Source organism: Equus caballus, chromosome 2 (assembly GCF_041296265.1).
Source record: "Equus caballus isolate H_3958 breed thoroughbred chromosome 2, TB-T2T, whole genome shotgun sequence".
Lineage (NCBI taxonomy): Eukaryota > Metazoa > Chordata > Mammalia > Perissodactyla > Equidae > Equus > Equus caballus.
Genome location: NC_091685.1, coordinates 141,522 through 157,424, shown reverse-complemented (window position 1 = coordinate 157,424; position 15,903 = coordinate 141,522). Strand labels below are relative to the sequence as shown.

Below are 15,903 nucleotides of genomic sequence, written 5' to 3'. Positions count from 1 at the left end.
CCTCAGTAAAGCATGAGAAGTCGGCATTACCCAGAGGGGTCTCCTGCAGATCATCGGGGGGAGTCAGTGTGAAGCAGTCATAAGGGACTTTGTCAGGAACAGAGAAGAGAAGAGAAGAGTGGCAGGGTTAAGGTTATTACAACGTAAAAGAGTTGAGGAGCAGTTAACCAAAGGATTTCCTAGGAGATGGGGTGGCTGGCTGAAATAAGTTGAGTGTGGTGAGAATTCAGGGGGGCTTCTACTGCATGAGATACAAAATGGTTAAAGGGGATCCAACAATTTTCTTGGTGGCCTTCACCAAAAGAGCAGTGGCAGTAGTGGCTCTAAGGCAAGGGGGGTATCCCCATGCCACAAGATCTAGTTACTGGCTATAATGCCTATGGGTTCATGGTGGGCCCTGTGTTTTGGGGTGAGCACCCCAAGGGCATTCCCTTCTTTTTCATATACAAAGAGGAAAAAGGGAATCTGATAATTGAGATGGTCAAGGGCAGGAGGGTTCATCAAACTCTCCTTTAAGGCCTTAAAGGCTATGTTGTCTAGTTGTTCCTGTAAAATTGGGTCGGGGTGGTTGTTCTTTAGTAAAACATACAGACGTTTGGCTGTAAAAGAGAAAATTGGAATCCAGTTTCAGCAGTAACAAACTATCCCAAGAAAACCTTTTGGTTGGTGCTTAGTTTTAGGTTTGGGGAAACTTAGGACACCATGAAGCCTGTCTGGATTTAGTGTAGCCCTTGTTCTGATGTCAGATGCCCTAAATATCGAACTTGAGTTTGGGCAAACTGCACTTTCTCCTTGGTGACCTTATGTCCCTTTAAGGCTAAAAGCTTTATCAAGTGGATACTGTCTTCCTGTGAGGAGACTTGGGAGGGAGAGCAAAGAAGCAAACCATCCACATATTGCACAAATGTAGAAGCCCTGGTGGACTTTATATCATCCAGACAGCCCTCAGGATCTGTGAGAAATGAGAAGGGCTCTCAGTAAAGCCCTGAGGCATTACCCTCCAGGTGAATTGTTTTCCTTGCCAAGTGAAGGCAAAAAGGTATTGACTAACTTCATCAACTGGAATACTAAGGAATACACTGCATAAATCAATAACTGTAACGAATTTGCTTCTAGTGGGAATGATGTTAGTAGCGTATGAGGGTTAGGAACAACAGGGTGTCAAGGGATAATGGTGGTGTTTATTGCTTGGAGGTCCTGGATGAATCTCCATCCTCTGCCATTGGGCTTTCTCACAGATAAACTAGGAGGATTACAGGGACTAGTACAAGAGATAATGAGGCCTTGAGCCTTGTAATCTTCTATTATAGGCTTTGTATCTCGAAAGGCTTCTTTACTTATAGGGTATTGGTTAATTCTGGGGAGAAGTTTTGAGGGATCTGTTTGAATCTTGCTGGAAGGTGCGCTATGAATTTTAGCAATGTGAACTGGAGACTTTTCCCTTAAGGAGAGTGGTAGCTGATTCAGTAGGGACAAATGATTAGTGTTTCCAGAATCAGCTCTAGTACCGTCAGAGACAGAGCAAATAAAAGATATCACAGGGTCACTTAATTCACCTGGTTGGCTCTGATGACTACTTTCAAATTATAATATTATTTCCCCCTTTCAGGAGAAAGAAATCCAGGTATGATACTGTTAACCTTAAGCAAATAGGCAGCCAGTTATTTCTCCAGCAAAAGTGGGTTTATTTGGGATTGGCAAAGAATTGCAATTTGGAATGTGCATGCTATGGCAAACCATAGGAAAATCTGGAGAAAAAAGGGAAGGGGCTTGCTTTTATAGAGCAAAAGGGGAGTAGGGAGGGCTATTCTAAACTAAAGTGCATTGGAGGAGAGTCACAGTTCAGGGTAGTGATGGCTTCTCATTGGCTGGGCTGTTGCCAGGAGGAGAGAGAAATCCTTCAGTGGTAAAGTAGTTGCACTTCCTGCCAGAGATGCAAGCCATCAGTCTCTTCCTTTTAGAGTAATTGATGATGTATGGTAGGGTGTGAGAGCTCCCCCTACAGGCTCTCCCAACTCCAATTTAGTTGAGGTTTCTTTTATTAATTTCCACATTTACTCCTTTTGATCAAGATCTTTGTCTGAAAGCATTGCTGGTCAACAGGTTCTCTGCACAGAGTGGTCTTGTTCCTCAGTGCCAGGAAGGACCTCTCTTGGTTGTTGTGTTCCATGTTAGAAGGTGCATAGTCATTGGAAACCATTTAGGGCATATTAGAATAACAAGGAAGGTTAGGAGGCAGAACTCTCAGGAATTTCTTACTTAAAGTCTATAGTTGTCTAAGGTCATAAGCAACAGAAATCATTTCAAATTGTTGAACTAACATCACCTTATTAGGTACATAATCTTTACAAAGGATCAACAGGCAATAAGTACAGAATTTTACAAATATACAGAGTAAAGTTCAAAGCAATATTATAAGCCCAGTTTGCAGGATGGTTCTAAATCAGGAGCCCAGACCTGAATGTAACCAGCTGCTCAAATCAAAAGACAGTGGATTAGTAGGTTAAGCTTGGTGTAGCCAATGTGCTTGCTCTCTAATCTTATGTAATTGGGTTTCTACTTCCCCAGAGGCATTTATCCATGTGCAACAGGAGGTGTTCACCACTGCACAGACACGTCCCTGCTCAGCAATTAGATAATCAAGGGCTATACAATTATTCAAAATTACTTTGGCCAGTGAGTTAAGTGTTTGCCGAGCTGAACTTGCTTTGGCTGTGGAGTCAGCCAACTCATCTGATGTCAGAGAGAGATTCCTGATCATTTGTTCATTGGCACTCACTCCGATCCACGACAAGAAAGCTTTTCCTGCAGAGGCAAACCCAGAATCACACACACCTCCTGGAGGTTCTTGTTTAAGGCGGTTATAGACATTTAATGGGACAGACCAGTGAGAGGCCTGTGTTTGGTTATGTAAAGAGAGTAGGACAGTTAATACAGCACAGGCACACTGTCTTTGTATTCTCCAGCTGTCAAGGTAGTGAGTTGCCCAATTATAAGGGCTATTATCAAAACTTCCACATATGAAAGTATAACCAGAGGTGTACATAAGTCTCCCACATAAGTGAAGGTATCTATGGAATCATTCATTGGTATATGTCGGTGTTGCAATCCAATGTACACATCAGGATAGATGCGGAGAGGGCTGATGGCCACTCTGAGTTTATTATAACCAGCGTTTCAATATATACATAGCTTACAGCTGTTAAACATACACAGGTGTTCTGGACAATGTAATTAGCGAATGCAAAGAATTCTTAGTGATTTCTCAAGGAGCCCTCTCTTGGCCTCTGTTTCGATATTATCATGTTATTGCTGTGCTCGTATATTTTATCTCGGAGCATTCAAGGCCTCCTAGACAATGGACCCTCCTGCTTCCCATATCGTGTCTCCATCTGTGCCCCTGGGGCGACCGATGCCTGGCTTAGGTTGCCTCTCCCTGGAGGTCTTACCCGTCATTGGCTAACCGGCCTTCTCACCTCCGGGTCACAGTTTGTTGGCAAGCCTTTTCCAGTGATTATTAACCCTTCCTGCATCAGGGGCAGCTACAGTATAGAGGTATTAACATATTCTAACCTAGGCTCAGATGTTATGTTGTTACATCCTAAGATGTTGCCACAATATATGGGTATATTGAGAAATTTACAGATGGCCCAAGATACATTAGTGGTCCCATCAAAGTTTTCATACAAATATTCAAAATATCTTCTCTTTCCCTCCCAAGGCTGAGTTAAATTGAAACAAGGTACAGGTTTAGGCAGGCTTAGCACCCTGACTATAAAACAGGCCTGTGGAACAACTTAAACAGACAATGGCATTTGGAATCCCAGCGAAATTCCTAAAGAGTCATTACTGTCTTGGACAGACTGAGGTTTCTATAGGCAAATCCAGCAATCAGCAGGGTTTCTGCTTTTGGCAGAAGATTGGGAAATGTGGGCAAGAGCATTGTCCTTCCAAGAAAGAGAGAGAGATAAAGTAAAGTAAAAAGCAACAGTGGGAAGAGAGTATACAGGCCTGGTCCAGTCATCTTGGGAAAGCTCTCTGCCTCAGATGCCAGCTGCTTCTCTTCCTAGCCACTTTGATTCGGAGATCCCCAGGGTTTGTACAGGACCAGATGTCAGGTGCAGCCTTCTTTACCTATGAGATCTGTGCCTAAGGCTCAAGTCCCTGAAGGTTGGCTGAACTCTAGGTAGTGAGGAGGACCTGGTGTAGTCCTTTCCAAAGATATTTCAAGGGTAGTAAAATATTGGAAATGTTAGTTTGGAATGTCGCAGCCAGACATTTAAGGAAACTAGAAGAATTTAGGATCTAGTCCAGCTTACAGATATATAACAAAACCTTAAAGACAATTAGTAGGACTAGGAAGGGGCTGTTCTAAACAAACATCCATTGGAGGAAAGTAACAGTTTAGGGTGATGATGGCTCCTCATTGGCTGTGCTGCTCATTGACTGGGCTGTTGCCAGGAGGGGATAGAAAACTTCCTTCAGTAGTAAAATAGTTGCACTTCTTGCTGGAGAGGCAAGCATAGTCTTTTCCTGTTTGGAGTAATTGATGATGTATATTAGGGCATGAGAGCTCCCCCTTCAGGTCTTCCTGACTCCAATTTAATTGAGGTTTCTTTCGTTAATTTCTGCATTTCCCCCTTTTTGAGTAGGATGTGTGACTTACCAAGAATCTTCAACAAACAGAAACGGAAAGCAAGTTTTCTCCTTGGAGTTTTGAAGTGTGTTTGTCTATTACTAGTCTAGGGTAATTGCTATTTTAAACTTTCCTTCTAGTTGTTTATTTGCTTTATTTAACTTAGAAATAGTAATTGGGGATTTAGCACTTGAATCCCCAGAGGGTCCAATTTTAGAGGGGCAGGCAGAGGGAAAAGAGGAAACTGACAGGGGAGTGGAGCCTGAGCACAAAAGGGCTGTGAGGGTGAGGTGTGGGACAAAATGGCGGCTAGGGCTGGAGCCTGAGAGGAGTCTGGGAAGACAAACAAAATGGTACCTGAGACAAAGAACGAGGAGGAGGGGAACTTGAGGCTGCAGAAGCCATTTTGTTCTCCTTCAGGTTTTTACTTATTTCAGTTAGTTTAGACATGGTATCTTGTAGTGAGGCATTTTAGACTTTTGTGTGTGTGTTTAGAAGCCTCCAGGTACCAATTAAATATACCACTCATTTGCTTAATTTTAGAGCCACAGTTTTACAGTTCTTTGAGAAGAACGAGTTTGAGGAGATGGAAAATTCCACATAAAGGCCATTGTAATTCCAGACTACTTTTGGTCAGTTTCACCCACTTAGTTAAAAAAAGTGCATGCAGGGGACCAGTAGTTCTTAAACATCAAATTGGCCAGAGTCCCTCTGGTGGTGGGGCTGTTCTCAAAGTATTTAGATGACTGAGATCCCATTTCCTTAGAGGATTTTCTCTAGAGAAAAGGAATAATTCTCAAATAAACAACTTGCAAGTCAAACAGCTTGAACAGCTCAAATGGCCTGTAGTCTTAATACCAGCCTGTCCCAAGAGACCAGTCCAGTTTCATTCAGATTGACCAAAGGTCATATCAATGAAGTTCCAAGGGACAACGTAGTTCCAGAGAACACTCGGGTTCACAAGGAAGTTGGACCAAAGGTTGATCAATGCAGTTCCAAGGGATAGTCTGCTGCCCAGGGACTCAGGCTGGAAGCTGAACCAGCACAGTTCCAATGAACAATCCAAAAGTTTGCACCAAAGGCTGACCAGTTCCAAGTGCAGAAGCAATCTAATTCCAAAAGGAACCGGGTGAATGCCAACACAGTTCAGAACAGCCTGATTTAAAGGGTCAGGCCAAAGTGCCACCCAACTGCTTGCAGAGAAACAAGGCCTTAGCCAGAAAAGGGCAAAGCCTTAAAACAGATCTTGAGTAAAGCCTGGAGAGCCTCAGAGGTCAAGAGGGAGGACGCGCAGATCCAGGAGAAATATTTACCCCAAACTCCAGAGCTGATGAGAAAAGCAGTGTGCTCAATGGGCTTTTTTCTTTTAAAGATTTTTTTTCCTTTTTCTCCCCAAAGCCCCCTGCTACATAGTTGTATATTCTTAGTTGTGGGTCCTTCTAGTTGTGGCATGTGGGATGCCGCCTCAGCATGGCCTGATGAGCGGTGCCGTGTCCGCACCCAAGATCCAAACTGGTGAAACACTAGGCCGCCGCAGCAGAGCATGTGAACTTAACCACTCAGCCATGGGGCCAGCCCCTCACTGGGCTCTTTTGTGGCTACTGCACCTGTTTGCTCACCAGCCTCAGGGTCATGGAATGAGGGGGTCTTCCTTTGATCCTCATTCACTTGATCCCTTCCCTTGATCCCTTGATACACTTGAGCCACCAAATGTGTTGACCTTAAATAAATAGACAGCCAGTTATTTCTCCAGCCAAGTTGGGTTTATTCAGGATCAACAAAGAATTAGAATTCAGGGTCTGCAACCCTGGCGAGCTTGTGCAAGTCCCCCAGCAGCAGGGGAAGCTGGGAGGGCTGCTATAAACAGAGAGTCCCCTGGAGGAGTGGAGAGCTGATGTGTAGCAGCTTTTCATTGGCTGAGCTTCTTGCTGGTCAGGAAGAGGAAGTCTTTCTTCTTGCTGTGGGGCTCTGCTATCATCCTAGGGCAAGAGAGCTCCCCTTTTGGACTCCCAATTCCAGTTTAATGAGATTTCTGTTTATTAATTTGACCAAAATATAAAATGGGAGTACTGTGTCAATGGAGAAATGAAATCAAATTGTCCACCAGTTATTTTGTCTTAACCAAACTTCATCAGTTATTTTATCTTTTATGCAAAATTGCATTATTGCCAATTATATGCAGCAGAAATGTTTGCAGTGAAAATCCTTGAGGCAAAGATGTCTACAGCAAAGACGATTACTGCAAACATGTCGGACATGGTGTTAAGTAGAATGACTTGGCTGAAAGGTTTTGTGAAGGGAAAGGGGGAGATGACACACTTCGGTAGCTTTTCAGGACCATCATTATGGAAATTAAGTTCAGGCTTGGTACAGATCCTAGCACAGCTGCTTGAATCTCTCTGGTTTAGGCAGGTTGTGTTCTCTCCCAGAAGTACTTTCCTATTTGTGAGACGTGAATAACACCAGTAGCTACCTCGTAGAGTTACTCTGAGGATTAGATGAAATAATACACAGAAAGTGCTTAGAATATTGCCTGCTTAGTAAAGTAAGTTCTCATTAAAGTTAGGGTTATTGTTATTTTTCCCTTACCTAATGCCTGCCTCCATTTTGTTCCAATAAGGGGAGTCTTTTTGTCAACTTATTCCTCTTACCCCTAATCTGGACTTACTCTGTGTCATTTTGGCAACTATTTGTTAGTAACTGTTCATCAAGTTTTTTCCATTCTGAAAAAACTTCTTTCCATCCTAACTTTCTTTCTGACATAGATCTAAAGACAGTTGTTCTGAATCTATAAAAATTAGGCACACACTTACTCAAGAAAACATTTTAAAAAACAATATGGCGTGACTTGCCTAAATTTTGATTTCCTTAAGAGCAAGGATGTTATATTTTATGTTCCCTTTCATTTATGCATGACTGATTTACACATATCAGTGATTCTCAGTGACTGCCCTTTTCCCCCAGGCACTTAGAAATGTCAGGGGAGGGGTTCACTGTGACAGGGGTGTCACTGGTGTTTAGTGCCCTAGAGGCCAGTGTTGTTAGATGTCCTGTAATTCAGAGAGAGCTTTGTATAGCAACTGATGTCTTACTCAAAATGCCAACAGTCTCCCATGGAGAAATGACATACTGACATACACGATTTATTCTTTTTTGTTTCACTGGGCACATATATATTGATTGCCTTCTAAAGGTTGTGTGCTGAAATGTAATTTGATAGGTCTAACTCTGGAAATACAGCCTCCTAGAAATATGAAAGGAGTGATACCACAGATATCACTCTGTGATTTTTCCAGCTGTACCCAAAGTAGGATTAGTATCATTTGCTTCTCAAATTAACCACCACCACTTTCACATTAAAAATGTGTATTAAAATGCTCATGCCTTTAGCCCTATTCTGGATACTAAAAAAAGGTGAATCAAATAGACATAATTTCCATCCCCTTGGAAATCTAAAATTCCTGTGTTTATGGACTTCCTATGAAATTGCAACAAAGATGACTAATGTTACCCATATTGCCTGTATAGCTCGGACTTAAATGTGATTTCACATTTAACTATGAAGAAAATAGAAAATTGGCATAATGTTTTCCCATAGTAGAAAAAGATTCTTCCAAAATACTTATTTAATAATATATATGTATATGTATGTATGTGTCTATGTATTTTGATAGCAAAAAGAGAGTAGTTTTAATCCTTTTGAAAGCAAGCGTCATTTTATAGTTGCCTTCTTTCAAAGGTAGTTTACTAAAATTTCACTAGGTGGCAGTAGCATTCTGCTTCCACAGATATGTGGTTGGTATGAATAGTTTGTTTTCCAGGTAAATGTATCTGTTCTGAGATTTCTGAGACATTTCTTCTGATCTTCTTGCTTTATCTAAATAGGTATCTTTGAATAACATTTCCTGTTCAGTCTCGGTGTGTATTCAGAGGAGACGCAAGGCCAGTGCGCGCCTGCTCCTCTGTTCCACAGCTGGGTTCACATGGCTCCAGTTATTGAATTGAAGTAGAAGACCTTTAAATGTCATATTACACTTGGCCAAATGTCATTTTATGACCATAGAACTATTCAGTTTACTTCCTATCTGTGATCCTTGAATTCTGAATGTTTGGAGCCTCTGGACACTTTGGGTGAGTTTCACAGTTGTCTTTTTCTAGAATGGAGACCTATGTTACTTAAGTAGCAATAGTTACAGGATTTTCATTTCTTTTTATCCATACTCTCCGTAGTTGATGTCAAACCTTATGATTTTCCATGGAATGGACAGTAAAATAGTAAAATTTAGATATTAAATAATGATAATGTCTGTCACTTATTGACACTTTCCGTGTGCCAGGCACTGTGCTAAATGGGTCATCTCCATTTTTTTCTTAACAACATCTCTATATAGTAAGTATTATATTTATCCTCATTTTACAGATAAAGATGTTTAGGCAGAGAGAGGTTGAGTAACTTGCCCAAGATTATAAAAATATTCTGACTCTGGAACCTACACTCTTAACCCATACGCTAGTTTTACCATGCAGAAATTTAAAGTAGATAGACCTCCCCCACACTGCCTTCATCTATGGATAATGAAGCGAAAATTGAATGTCCTTTTCTAGTGAAAGCTTTAGTTACCTCCTGTGTGGTACGTGCTCTTGATTCTAAGGGCACAAAGTATTAGGAAAGGAATAGGAGAAGTGAAAAATAACACTTCTTCCTTACTTTCCTCCGGAAAGGGAATATCCAGTTCTTAAGACCTTGAATGTGGGGTTAATTAACTCTAAAATTAGGTGGTAAACTTAAGTTCTTATATTTTATTTGTGAGTCACAATTTAGTAGAGTACAACTATTGGTGTTGTGTAAAGGGAGTACTGGGCTCGACAGCCTCTCTAAAGCATCTTCCAATTCCATAACTCTATGATTCTAAGAATTCTGTCCTTCAGAACTCTGAAAGAGACTGTATCTGACCCACTTAGTAATTTCAGGGGAATTTTTTTTTTAATATGAGTAGCAGTATTATGTATTAGCAGCTATTAATAAATGTTAAAAAAAAATACTGCTGTGAACATGTTGATGATTCACAAAGAGTAATTATGAGCCACCATTCATTAGAGAAGAATTTCTGAGAGCATGATGCAGTGTCTACAGTGAAGAGCAAAGACCAGATCTGTTTAGTAACACCCAACTCAATGCCAAGGACATGTAAGTATTTCATCTCTTTATCCCCAGAGAGTAAATTACATACTCTTGGAGTCATTAATTCCTTCTAGCCTGTAGACTTCACTGAATTTACTGAAGCAAGAATTCTAAATGAGCCCATCCTGGTCTGAAATTTAACTTCAGCTTCTACAAGCTCCCAGCATTCCCAAAGAAACAGGTCTCACATGAGAGAATTGGACTTAGAGACCTTGATTCGCTCACACTGTAAATAGTGCATAAATTCTCAAATGTGTCATCACAGGAGGAGGGGGCAAAAGTATCTTGAGAGTTATCAGATTCCCCCTTATTTTCCGAATGAAGCATCATAGATAGTGTCATTGAACTAAGCCAGGAGCAGGTTTAGAGCTCAGTTTCAGGGGTTTTCGTGGAATATATACTCATCTGTTTTCAATGTATAGAGGAGTGTTTCTCCACTTTTTTATGTCTTGTTCCATCTTTAGATTTTCTCTAAGTAAACTTGGATTGTGAGGTGAGAGTGAGAAACTTTGTGCTGACTACAGAGTAAAGATTTGGCCTAATTAGATATAAATGAATAGAAAAGAAGATAGAAAAAGTAAGGGAAAGAATGAGGGGGAAAGAAAGTTTGGATGTAACTGAGCATGTTCTGAATTAGAGGCCAGGGTACAGAGGTGGAAAAAGAGTCACACCAGCCTGCCCTCTGATTGGTTTAGGATCATTGGATGCCAGTGACATTGTTTCTAGAACAGGGAGGGGTAAGCCCGAGGGAGAGGCAGCCGGTTGGATTTCATGAGCACAGTAGCTATGCTGACACACCTGTGAGGCATCTGCCCTTCAGAGCTCCTGCTCCACCTGGTACACCCTGGGCTTGCCTGGTCCTGGGTCTCGTTAGACCCCTTTTCTACTCTTTTCCAGAAATGGAAATCACCCAAACTGTCCCCACCACAGTGACGTGGAAAGGTTTGGTTTTGTGGTTTGAGCATTGCTGTAACCAGTAGCAGAGGCAGGGCCAGTATCCTCTGAGAATCTGGTCCCTAAAACCTCCCTCGGAGAACTCAGTCATGGCTTTGGACTTGCCACTGCATGGATGGGGTGCATTTCACGTCTCCTTTGAGTTTCACTGTGCCACCTTTTGTCACTAACTTCCGTGCCTTTGAATAGCCACAGTGAAGCTCTCACTCATAAATTCCACAGCAGAATGATCAAAACTCTGTTCCATCTGAATTTCCAGAAGGAAGATAGAGCCAGCTGACCACAGCTGGGCCTTGAACCTACAATATGGTGTATTTTTGGAGGTTACTCAAGGTGGAAAGCCAGTATTTCAAATCCAAGCCAGTTTCCTGCAGGAGGTTCAAGAATTGGTACCAAAGAGACCAGATGTAAACTCAAAGTTCAAGGTGTGAGAGCCAAGAGTCAGGAATGCAAGAAAATTTGATTGAAGAGAGGGCAACTGAGAATAATTGAGGATGGTCTAGATAGAATGATGTCCAAGAATACTACTGATTGTCTGTGGCCAGCAGGAGGAGGTATATAGGTGTGTTAACATTGACAGTTCCAGGCCATTCAGTTCAAGTTAGAGACTGTGCTAGACAAACTATTGAGAGCATAAGAGGGAGGCTGGGGAGAGGTGGAGAGGTTCCGGGGGAACTGGACTTTGATCTTTTGAGTGCTCTGGTTCTGTTATGCTGTTCCATTCTACAGATCTAGATTAAATACTTGGGAATGTAAAATAATGTCTAATAAACAAAAATAAAATTTTTGATGTTGTCCCTCCATTTTGTTACTTTATTACTTTACTCCAAGACAAAGAAGCAGAATAGAGAAATGTGTAGACTTAATTTCCTTAAGAAAAATTCTTCATGGATTTAGGTCCGGGAGGAAAATCAGTGTTTTTGACAGCTGTATCCTAAGGACTGTACCACAAGATGGTGCTCACCCATTAAAGTCATGCTGTTTTTCAAGAAGTTTCCCTAAATGGTCTGATTTTTAAAATCTAAAACGAGATGTTATTTACGTATGTATTTTTGCATCTTTTCTTTTAGTACACGTTTCCTTAGCAATGAAATATAGTAGCTTTTAAATTTAAGCTTTTTAGTTAACTATGTCTCTTTTGGGAGGAAAACCCCCCAGGAATCCCAATTTGTTTTGCTCTAAGATCTTTTATTATATAATTTTTGATGTGCTAAGTGACTCAAAATATGCTCAATCTTTTCTTTCATTTCATTTAAACTCAAGACGGTGCAGCATAAGCTAGCAGAGTTGAAAACTCACATCTGTGTAACCAGAGCTTTTGTGGACAGCTGTCTCCAGCTGCATGAAGCGGGACGTCTGGACTCCGCCACTGCTTCCATGGCCAAATACTGGTATGCGCGCGACAGCGATTGCAGGGTGGTGTTTGCCCTGGCTGTTATGGAGTTCTTCCGACTTTAGAAACAGCCTTGAGGGTCTCAAAGGAAGATGGCTATGTAAATGAAAACTAGAAGTAAAAGCCAACCTTTTGAAAAATGCTGAAAAGTCCTATTAAGCGTATTTATAGTGTGCTAAAAATTATTCAAGTGATATTTAACTTTTGGCTTGCCATTGAAAATAAAATATTAAATGACTCCACGACTAAAATATGCAACTATGTACTGGGGGAATTTGGGGAGAAAAAGCAGAAAAAAATCCATGAAGATTGGCCACAGTTGTTAGCTCAGGTGCCAATCTTTAAAAAAAAAAAATAATAAGTGACTGAAGTAGGATGACTGATAAGTTCATTCAACTAATAGTTTAATTTCAGATTATCTGAGGAGTGGCAGTATAGTGAGACCGAAAAAGAACAGTAAAACTTAGAGACCTGAGATAGAGACCAAGTTCTTTCGCTAAATAACTATAATTTAATTCTCTCTGGGCCAACATTTTGCTATCTGTGGAATGAGTGGATTGGACAGGATTTTTCTATTTTGGGTGTTTTCTAGAAACAAAGAAAAATTTCGGAAGAAGTGACTATCCAATCAAAATCGCACTTGCTCTATTAAGTGAAAGGAGAAAATGTCCTGTTAATTTTAGAAAGACTTTCCTTTGTATTAAACATGATCAGCAATGTTATTAAAGATGAATTAATTGTAAAAAGACCCCTAAAGGCTTTTGTGTATTTTGAGATGCAAGAACATAGTTTAAATCAGGTTATGGAAGTGGGTTTGGTTTCCTCTGTTTTAAAAACAAACCTTGTCACATCTCATTAGCCCAAAAATAACGTAGAAAAATCCGTCCTTATTTGCTAACTTGTGTTCAGTTCAGTAAGAGGCAGGACGGGGAAATATGCAGAATAGTGCTTTATGCAGTGATTCCAAAATAATAAAATTGCCAGATAGATATGGAAGTGGAATTACTAGCAACTTACACTTTTGGGGGAAACACTTTATATTTACCTTTACAGCAAGATCTTTGACTAGTTGGAAAAAGTATAAAAAGAAATTTAGATATTTTTTGAAAAAGATATTTGGATAACTATTGACCTCATTATTCTTTGAAAACTCCACATTTATAGACATATTGGTATTTCATATTGAAGCAGAGGAAGCAACTAGTTATGGCCTGGTACATATTTCACTAAAATACTTACAAATACAAAACTTTATAGAATTCCAAATATTGTTGCCCCCGAATCTTGTCTGTTATTATACTGTTACTGTATTTTTAGGAATATCCTCACCTGTCCTTTGACTTGAATTAAAAATGATTTTAAATAGGAAAATATGTCTATACTTATCTTTGCTTTATGTTTCCCACTATTGAAAAATAAGTTGAAAAGAATTTTCAACTAATATTTTTATGTTAAGATGAAAAAAATCCCTACAGTTATCTTATGGATTTTAATAATTAAGGTTGCTGTGATAAGAACAGAAAAGAATATTTCTCATATTAATTGCTTATATTAAGTACTTCATATTAATACACATATACTTCAGGAATAATAATTCCCAAATAATCTTTAATAAGTTTCCTCTATGACGGGATGTACTTTAAGAGTAGTCTGCCTTCTTAAGTTTTCACTTCTACTTTCAGTTTATTTCTGAAAACTCTAAAAATAATTTTTTTCTTAGTTACTGAAATTCAGAATTGCAACCTTCAGTTAAGAAGTGACATCTTTGGAGAAAAAAAAAAGACATATTACAAAGGCAAAAGGAAATAGTTGGCTGTAAAATTATACAGTTAAGTTAGATCATATAAAGAATCTAAATAAATTAGACCAAATTCAAGTTTTTATTATATCCTTTTCAGGCCTAAAGTAGCCCAAATCTAATAATCTAAGCTTTCTACATTTTGTTTCCAGTCTTAACAAAAACCCAGCCAGTATTTATTGTGTGAAAACTCTCCTGAGATTTATTTCATATGTAATTTATATCAATCTTCTCTGGTTGACTAATATGCCTAATTTTAATTTTTTGACAAATGTATGCATTTAAACACTCATAAATCACTTGTTTCCTGACTTTGAAGCGCCTCATGAAAGTCTGTTTCAGGTGTTCCTTTTGTGCTTTTTATTTTGGTTGTCTAGGACCTCTGAGTTACAAAACAGCGTAGCTTATGACTGCGTCCAGCTGCACGGAGGATGGGGATACATGTGGGAGTTCCCAATTGCAAAGTGAGTATGGTTGTGGCATGACACTCTCCTGGATGATGGCAAGAAAAAGGAAAATTTCTTTCCTGTACATTGTACATTAGGTATAGAGGGAAAGGAGGTGCAAAGTCTTTGCGCTTTTCAACTGACTGCAGAGTGTTCAAGCCAATGGAAATAACTATGTTATCAGTTCACTCCTAGGATTTTGTTATTTTTAAAGAAAGTGAAGACACCAATACCCTAAAGCTTGATGCTTGGCTTCATTCGAATCATTATATAGAAGGACTAATATCAATTTTTTATAGTTGAATAATATTTTCTTTTATTGATTAACCATAATTATTCAGGTTATTTCTCATTTTTTACTATGACAACAATGCTACAACAGACACCTTTATACATTTATCAGGTACATGTGTTTTTGATTACCACAGGACAGAGCCCCAAAAGTAGCATTGCTAGTTCAAAAGTATGCATATTTTAAATATTAATACATTTCCAGATTATTACCTCCAGTTTGTAGCAACGCATACTCAAATGCAAAGTCTGAGGATGACTTATCGTCCTAAGCTGTGAATGTTACCACCTTTTAAACTTTGTGCTAATCTAATGGGTAGAAAATAGATTGTTATTCTTCCTTTAATTTGCATTGACTATTCATTATTTTATTTTATTTTACTGTGGTAAGAACACTGAATATGAGACCTACCCTCTTTGCAAATTTTTGAGTGCACCGTATTGTTAACTACAGGTACAGCGTTGCATTGCCGATCTCTGGAGCTTACTTGTCTTCCATAATTGAAACTTTGTGCCCACTGATTAGCGACTCCCCTTTTCCCCCTCCCCTTAGCCACTGGTAACCACCATTTCTGTTTGATTCTCTGAATTTGTCTATTTTAGAACCTCACATAGGTGGAATCATGTAGTATTTGTCTTTCTGTGACTGACATTTCACTTAGCAGCACGCCCTCAGGTTCATCCAGGTTGTCACAGATTGCAGAATGTCCTGCTGTTTTAAGGTTGAATAGGATTCCATTGTATGTATATACTACATTTTCTTTATCCATTCCTCTGTCCATGGACATTTAGGTTATTTCCACATCTTGGCTACTGTGATTCATACTGCGATAAAAATGTGAGTGCTAATATTGCTTGGAAGTCCTCATTTCAATTCTTTTCAGTAAACACTTAGGAGTGGCATTTCTGGATCATATGGTAGTTCTTTTTAGTTTTTCTTTTTTAAAGATTGGCACCTGATCTAACAACTGTTGTCAATCTTTTTTTTTCCTGCTTTTTATCCCCAAATTCCCCCAGTACGTAGTTGTACATTTCAGTTGTGGGTCCTTCTAGTGGTGGCATGTGGGACACTGCCTCAGCATGGCCTGACAAGCAGTGCTATGTCTGCACCCAGGATCTGAACCAGCTAAACCCTGGGCCGCCATGTGGAGCGGGGAAACTTAACCACTCAGCCACAGGGCCAGCCCCAGTTCTGTTTATTTC

General features: G+C 39.8%; 1 protein-coding gene across 8 annotated transcripts in view; it reads left to right on the top strand.

The window, feature by feature from the left end:
* Window positions 1-15,903, top strand: part of ACADL (acyl-CoA dehydrogenase long chain) — a 75,790-nt gene that overhangs the window by 25,541 nt on the left and 34,346 nt on the right. For 5 of the 8 annotated variants that reach the window (XR_011430926.1, XR_011430930.1, XM_070247516.1 and 2 more), the window contains exons 9-10: window positions 12,036-12,163; window positions 14,341-14,427. Coding sequence is in view for 3 of the 8 variants with exons in the window: in XM_070247516.1 (XP_070103617.1) it covers window positions 12,036-12,163; window positions 14,341-14,427 (215 nt within the window). In the remaining 5 variants the exon portion in view is untranslated. Of the gene's footprint in view, window positions 1-8,521; window positions 8,768-12,035; window positions 12,164-14,340; window positions 14,428-15,903 lie in introns of all 8 variants that reach the window. The other 3 variants (XR_011430938.1, XR_011430939.1, XR_011430937.1) reach the window with 1 other exon arrangement.